At 36.8% G+C, this 7333-nt stretch overlaps 1 protein-coding gene across 2 annotated transcripts in view; it reads left to right on the forward strand.

The window, feature by feature from the left end:
* The window catches only part of TFEC (transcription factor EC), a 63692-nt gene extending 57621 nt beyond the window's left edge, over positions 1-6071 (forward strand). For both annotated transcript variants that reach the window (XM_088165455.1, XM_014892470.2), the window contains exons 7-8: positions 2144-2291; positions 3216-6071. In XM_088165455.1, the coding sequence (XP_088021581.1) occupies positions 2144-2291; positions 3216-3596 (529 nt within the window). In that variant the 3' untranslated portion in view covers positions 3597-6071. The remainder of the gene's footprint in view (positions 1-2143; positions 2292-3215) is intronic.
* The last annotated feature ends 1262 nt before the right edge of the window (positions 6072-7333 follow it).

Below are 7333 nucleotides of genomic sequence, written 5' to 3' on the forward strand. Positions count from 1 at the left end.
CTAGGAAGGAGCCCATGGGATGCTGCCAAGAAATTCTGTCCTCCCACCCGTTCAAGAGGTAGAGGAACAGGAAAGAGAAGGCAGAAGAACTGCCAAGAGATAATTCATGCATCGTGGGGGAGATGTATTCTGCTCTCAGTCCCAGCTGCTCCCTCTGCTCCAGCTTTTTTGACCAGGAAAAGTCTAAATCAGAATGCATACCAAATTATGTTTTGGCTTTGTAGACAGTAGGGTTGTAAACAGCAATTATTTTTTCTCTGACCTCCTCATCTCCTAATCCCAAAAGCTGTGCCTTTCTGGCCTGCAGCACTGAGAGAAGGGCAGGTCCCAGTATGCTGGAGCCTCATAGTTTGTGTGCTGTCCAGAGAGAGCTGACATTTGAATTGGAGCACTCTTGGATCAAGAAAATATTGCTCCCAAATCTCTAGGAAATTAACTGAATTCTATGGCATGGTTAAACGCTGTGATGCTTTATCACAAATAATTTTGTGTATTCTTCTTAGTGTCTTAAAATTATCAATTCCATAAGGTTTTATGCCTAGTAAAGTATCAGGAAAAGCTGAGTGGTCTGGGTCCCTAAATCCTGTACCTGCCTGGTTTTTGCACTATACATTCAGAAGAAAAATAACTGCAGAAATCTCTAAGGGTGCTTAGCCTCCTGAGGGGCAATGGAGGGGCAAGTACCAATGTCTTCACTCTCGTGGCCAGTGACGGGACTCAAGGAAATGACCCGAGGCTGAGTCATGGGAGGTTTAGGTTGGATATCAGGAAAAGGCTTTCATTTCACCCAGTGGGTAGCTGAGCACTGGTTACAGGTTCTCCAGAGAAGTGGTCAAGAAGTTCAAGAACCTGGCAGAGTTCAAGAAGTATCTGGACAATGCTCTCAGGCACAGGGTGACTCTTGAGGTGTCCTGTGCAAGGCCAGGAGTTGGACTCACTAATCCTGATGGCTGCTTTCCAATTCAGCATATTCTATGATTCTATGAATAAAGGAAAGTGATAATAGCCAGGCATACAAGTTTTACAAGTTTGTTTTTTTTTTTTTTTTGCTTCATAAATGACAGCATGTAAATATATGTTTTTGGAATAGGTGTTGAAAAAATGCTTGCTCCTCCCAACATCAGATTCTTACTTGTTTTAACAGCTTTTCTTTCTCATGGTTGTGTTTGGGACCAGAAGCTTGACCAACCTTCTGTTCAGCCTAAGCAATCTTGCAATGAAGTAGATAGTTTGGATAGAGCCCATATATATATGTATATTTAATTCAGTGAACCCAACCTGTATCATAAAATACTGCAATGTATTAGAAATTAAACATTTTCAGCAAAATTCATTCTTGTTCCAAGACCTTAAAGGAATGCATGAAGATTTGATAAATGGATACATGATGTCTTTGAACAGTTTCATTTAAACAAGTATTTTGTTGCTAGAAAGGCTGCTTGTAAGCTGAAAGTCAAACTACAATTTCCTGAATGATGGGCAGGTTTAATCTCATTTTTTGGCAAAGCTTTTATTTTGAGTTGGGGTTTGCATGAAGCTGTAGATTTTAACTTGGTTTTTATATTGTTTCAAGATTTTTGAACATGATTTTTGTTATTCCCTTGTCATTATGGTTATGAAAGTGCGATTTTTCTGGTCTGTCATCAATGAGGAGTGGCATTCAGCATAGATCATTTTTTTCTCTATAAGCATAAAAGCAATCTCATTAGTAAGTCAGGTAAAAGGAGTAGTATATTCAAAATGATCTTTAAAAATTTAGGCTTAAGTCCTCAGTAATGTATATTTCCTAGTTCATTAATGCAGAAATACTGCACATAGATTTTAATCTTAGAGTTAATAATAAAAGCAATTTTCACTAAAAATATAAAAACTGTAATGGTAGAATCATGATATTGCATTTAGCTCTCCCACAAAAAGTCACTTTATTACTTTCTTTTGACACTTATTTTCATTCTGGGATTAATTTTACTATATAAGGGCTTCTTAACTATTCTATTAAAATTTCCATTCAGAAGCAATAATATCTAAGAGTGAATAATAGTCATGTAAATCATTATTTCATATTAATGTAAAAGATTTTGTAAGTTCTTATGAATTCTGCTGACATGCACAATTGTGAAAAGGTTATCTCTACATTCTGCAGTGATATGCGCTGGAACAAAGGAACTATTTTAAAGGCATCAGTAGAGTACATCAAGTGGCTACAAAAAGAACAACAGAGAGCCAGAGAATTAGAACACAGGCAGAAGAAATTAGAGCATGCTAACAGAAGACTTCTACTCCGAATTCAGGTTTGTATAAGTGTTGCCATGAACTACAAAGCTTTCTCAGTACTTATCTCCCATCAAATTTTGTTAATCTATATAATTTTTTCTTAAATGATGCTTATTAAAAATACTTTGACTTTGCCTATTTATTTCTGTGTATATTGGGGAGGCTATTCTTTAGATTTCTAGGAATTTTCTTTGGTAATTATACCTTACATAAAGTAACTAGTGGAAAATTAATAAAGTATTTGTACAAACAGTTTCATTATGCATGTTTTAGAAACAAAGAAAGAAAAAGAAAAAAAAAGGAAATAATATACTGCTGCAGCCAAAAATCAGTACTGGACACAAAGTTCTCTTCAGTACTTTAATTTTCCCTTTCAAACTCTTTAATGCATTACACTCTGTGGTAAGAGTGACTTATGATATATCTGCTTTTGATACAAAGAGGCAAAATATATCCCTTTATGGCGTGAAAATCAAGATTCTGATATAGACAAAAAGCTATGGAAATGGGATGGGTAGATAGGTAGACAGACATAAAACCAATCATCTTACATATGTTGATTTACTCATATATCTGTATAATATGAGCATTATCAAGTAAATAATCTTCTTTTTCTCTGGGTAGCAGTTTTATAATGAACTATCAAGTTGCAACATTTTTCTGCTACCTTCCTTGGATTCAGTATGCAATGGTTTTAGAGAGGGTGTCCTACCTCTTCTGTTCCTGTAGACTAGTTGCTTAATGACAGAAAGGGATATAAAAACACTTGAGGGGAAAATTTTCTTAGATAAATAATTTATCATTTAAAAATTTAATCTCTCGCCAAGGCAAAAGGTATAATACATTTTCCACACATGATTTGTATACTTTCTGCAATTTTTCTGAAGATACTGTTTTCTCCTTTGAAATTGCTGCCTAATTATTTTTGTTTTAAATGTTAGGAACTGGAAATCCAGGCACGTGCACATGGCCTTCCAGTCATGTCCTCGCTCAGTGCTGTTGATTTAGCTGCACAGGTCATCAAGCAACAGTCTTATTCAGAGGAGAACTCTGTAGACTACCCTCAACAAATGCCTCTGGTACATGGACAAAATTCTGATGTCTGCAATGGATCTACAGCCTTTTCTGATCCACTTTCACACTTCACGGATTTGTCCTTCAGCGCGGCTTTAAAAGAAGAACAACGACTAGAGGAAATTCTATTGGATGACACAGTGTCACCATTTGGAACAGACCCACTCTTGTCCTCCACATCTCCAGCTGCATCAAAAGAGAGCAGCAGGAGAAGCAGCTTTAGCACAGATGATGGAGATGATTTATAAAAGCAGAAACGGTCTCATACTTCTCTAAACCACTTGTTAAAAGACTGAGCTGAACGTAAGCATAGTTTACGCTTATTTTAAATACCTATGAGGAGAGACACTATAAAAATAAATTACTACATGCAAGGGTTTCAATCAGTCCTTACTTCACAAGAAAATAAGATGGACATGAACTCATATCACTCTGCCCCAAATTCACCCTCTGTTCACAGCTGACATTTGCATAAATGTCTCTTCACTGGGAATATTTTTACTATCACTTCATGACTTTTTACAGTACTATGAAAACGGTTATCACAAAAGGAATACCCATGTTGCAAAACTGTATTCAAACTCTTTTCAATCTTTTCTCTGCTACATATATGAATTTTAGTCATTTGCTAATTTCTTTATTTTTTAGTAACGAAAAATTCTACAAAATGTGAAGCAACAGAGAACTATTTAGGCTGGGAACTGTAGAGATGTTACAGGTTTTAACATCTGAAAAAGTCAGATGATAATGCTTTCACACAAGTAAGCATAAAGTTTATACTGTGTGGGTTTCTCTTTGAAAGGAGAAAATCCATTAAGCTTTCCACGGAATCCCATTTCATTTGTAGAAAAAGAACACTCTTTTAAGTATATGTTTTAATGACACAGAATTAAAATGGAAACTAACATAATGACAGTGATTCAAATGAACTCAGACAGAAAAAGACACAGCATTACAGCAGAAAGACTGTGTGGATATACAAGACAGCACAGACACTCCGTTACAGTTAGCACAATTTAGAACAAGCGCTACTTGTGACAGTGCTATGCCAGCTACTTATTTCAAGAATATTCAAACTATGTCCTTTTTTATGTGGAAGGAATTGGGATTCAGATATAACACTGGGCTGCTGGATGACACTTTCAGTGTACTTTGACAGCACAGTGAGGTTTTTTCCAAAGGGACATTTGCTTTTGATCCATTTGGAAGCAGAGGGAAATGACAAGATTCCCATTGCATACACTACGAACAACAAGAATTTAATTTTATATTTGGCTTTGGACTCGCTGTAGAAAAGCTGGAAAGGAAGACTTGCTAAACTGAAGGGAATATTCAGAAATACTGATATGATGCACTACTTCTCATAACCAGTTTGCTAGGAGGGGGCATTCAGAAAACTCACTTCTATACATAGTGAAATTCTGGAGAGTGATGTACATTCCTGAAGAACATTAAGTGCAACCATTCCAACTGTAACATTAAAACACGGGAAAATAAACTGGAACAGGTTCTTCATAGCTCTTCCTCAATCAAAGCCAAAAGATCACATTAGGGAGTGTTATGGTTTAATCCCAGGCAGTAACAAAGCCTCATGCAGCCAGTTGGTCACTGCCCAGCCAGAGTGACTGAGGAAGAATTGGAAGGGTAAAACCTGGAAGGCTCTTGAGTTGAGATAAAGACAGTTTAATAGGGAAAGCAAAAGCTGTGCACACAAGCAAAGCTAAACAGGGAATTAATTCACTGCTTCCCATGGGCAGTTCAACCATTTCCAGGGGACAGAGCACCATCACATGTAATGGTGACTTGGGAAGTCAAATGCCACCAGTCCAAAATCTCCACCCCTTCCTCCTTCTTCCCCCCACTTTGTATACTGAGCATGATTTGGTATGGTGTGGAATATCCCTTGGTCACTTAGGGTCACCTGTCCTGGCTGTGTCTCCTCCCAACCTCCCATGCAACCACGACTTCCTTGCCAGTGTGTCAGTATGAAAAGCAAAAAAGGCCTTGGCTGTGTAAGCCCTGCTCAGCAGCAGCAAAAACATCTCTGTCCAGCACAAAACCAAAATACAGTCCTATACTAGCCACTGTGAAGAAAATTAACTCTACCCCAGCTGAAACCACCACAGGAGTTCTGTAATGATTCAAAATATGTTTCAAAAGTGTGTATTAATTTTCCTGTCACTGAGCCTGCCTCACTCCAGAAGTGTCACAGGTTTGGAAAGAGTAAGAAGAGATAATAAATCACACCCAGATGCCTATGAAAGGTTATGGTGTGTCCAATATCACAGGAATATTCTCAAGGTTTTCTATGAGTTTGTGAAAACTACATGGGTGTAAGGTGACCTGTAAGGACAGACCTGACCATTTGAAGAGCCTTTAATACACTCATGCTTCATGGATCAAAAAAATGACAACAGACAGGGTTCTGTTAATTTTCTTTTGTTTTGGTTTGGTGTTTGTGTTTGTCTTTTTATTTGTTTTGTTTGGTGTAGCCTTTTAATTTTTTTTTGTTTAGTTGGCTTTTTTTTGTTTGTTTTTTATAGCATATCAGAAATACAAACACATATTAACCAAAGATAACTGGATAACTGGACTGGCCGCCATTTTAATTAGATTAATTAAAAGAGGAACCACTTTGTCATAGTTTTGTCAAAGACAATTGCTAATATTGACATCTGTATACAAAACATGATGAATTAAAAGTAACCTTTATGCCCATATTATATCTAGTGTAGTATGAGTATTTTACATTTCAGCTGATGAAAGGAAGGGTTATTTGGTTGATATCAAATGCCATTTGTCCTTGTACTGCAGTTTCTACTACATTAGTTTTAAATACACCAGTGCAGATTGCTCATAATGGAGAAAAACAAATTAAATATGAATGTATTACATGATTTTCCCATTGAACTTTTACATGTGAGTTAGACCATACTTCTGAACTATACTGACTTTAAATAACATCCTGAATTTCATCACTTTTATAAGCACTGTTCTAAAAAAACATTATAGTGCATATATTAAATTTTTTAAAGTTGATTTTCATTCTTTTGACAATTGCTTCGGTCTAAAGCACCAGATTTTTTTTCTCTCTCCTTGCATGAGAAAATTAAGATAGTCAATGCTCTTTTTGCAAGGCATTATATTGTGTCTGTCATTAAACTTATGCAAGCTGTCTTCCTTCCCACAAACCTTCAGCTGTCTTCTGCAAAACAATAAATACATCAATTCTTCTAGGTGTTTATTATGGCAATGGTATTTCACTAACATTGCATTTTTTTCTAGTAGAAAGTCATCATAATTAGTATTTCAGTTAATAATTATAGCCTGGATTACAGGTTCATCCCTGAAATTAAATGGTGGTACAGACTGCAAAACCAGACTAGGACATTCTGGGGATTAATAGGTGCTACTGAAGGTATTTAGGAGATGCATGTGCTGGTAGTCACATCCCAGACTTTCTGGAGTAAACTCTCCCTCTCCCCCACAGGCTTGGAAATGGTGCTGTGAAGCTGAGAGGACTTCTAGGGCAGAGCCAAGCCCAGTCCTACCAGCTTCTGCAGAGGAAAGGGATTTCAGAACTACAGGGACAAATCCTGATATTTTCTGTTAGGCAGAATTTCTTTGTTGACCATGCAAGTTTTACTGGACTGAGTTATGGTGCAAGTAAAATACACTTTTTGGCTATTTCCAGCACAGATCTGTTTAATGAAATCTCATGAAAGAGATGAATAATATGCCCATGGCTCTGGGCCTAGAAAAGAATTTGAAGTCATACAGATCTTGACCTCAAGCAGGGCAGGGGATAGTAGAACTGGCTATTTTTGTCAAGATGTATTAAATAAGGAGTTATTGCTTGTTTTCAGTGACAGCTGTTCAAAGCTGGTGGACATATTCCTACAGAATCCACAAAACAACAGACTGATAATTACACAAAAGGAAAGGGAGTTGAAATATTTACATCCTGTTTGATTCATGGCATGGA

The sequence above is a fragment of the Sturnus vulgaris genome, chromosome 5, assembly GCF_052056855.1.
Source record: "Sturnus vulgaris isolate bStuVul1 chromosome 5, bStuVul1.hap1, whole genome shotgun sequence".
Taxonomy (NCBI): Eukaryota; Metazoa; Chordata; class Aves; order Passeriformes; family Sturnidae; genus Sturnus; species Sturnus vulgaris.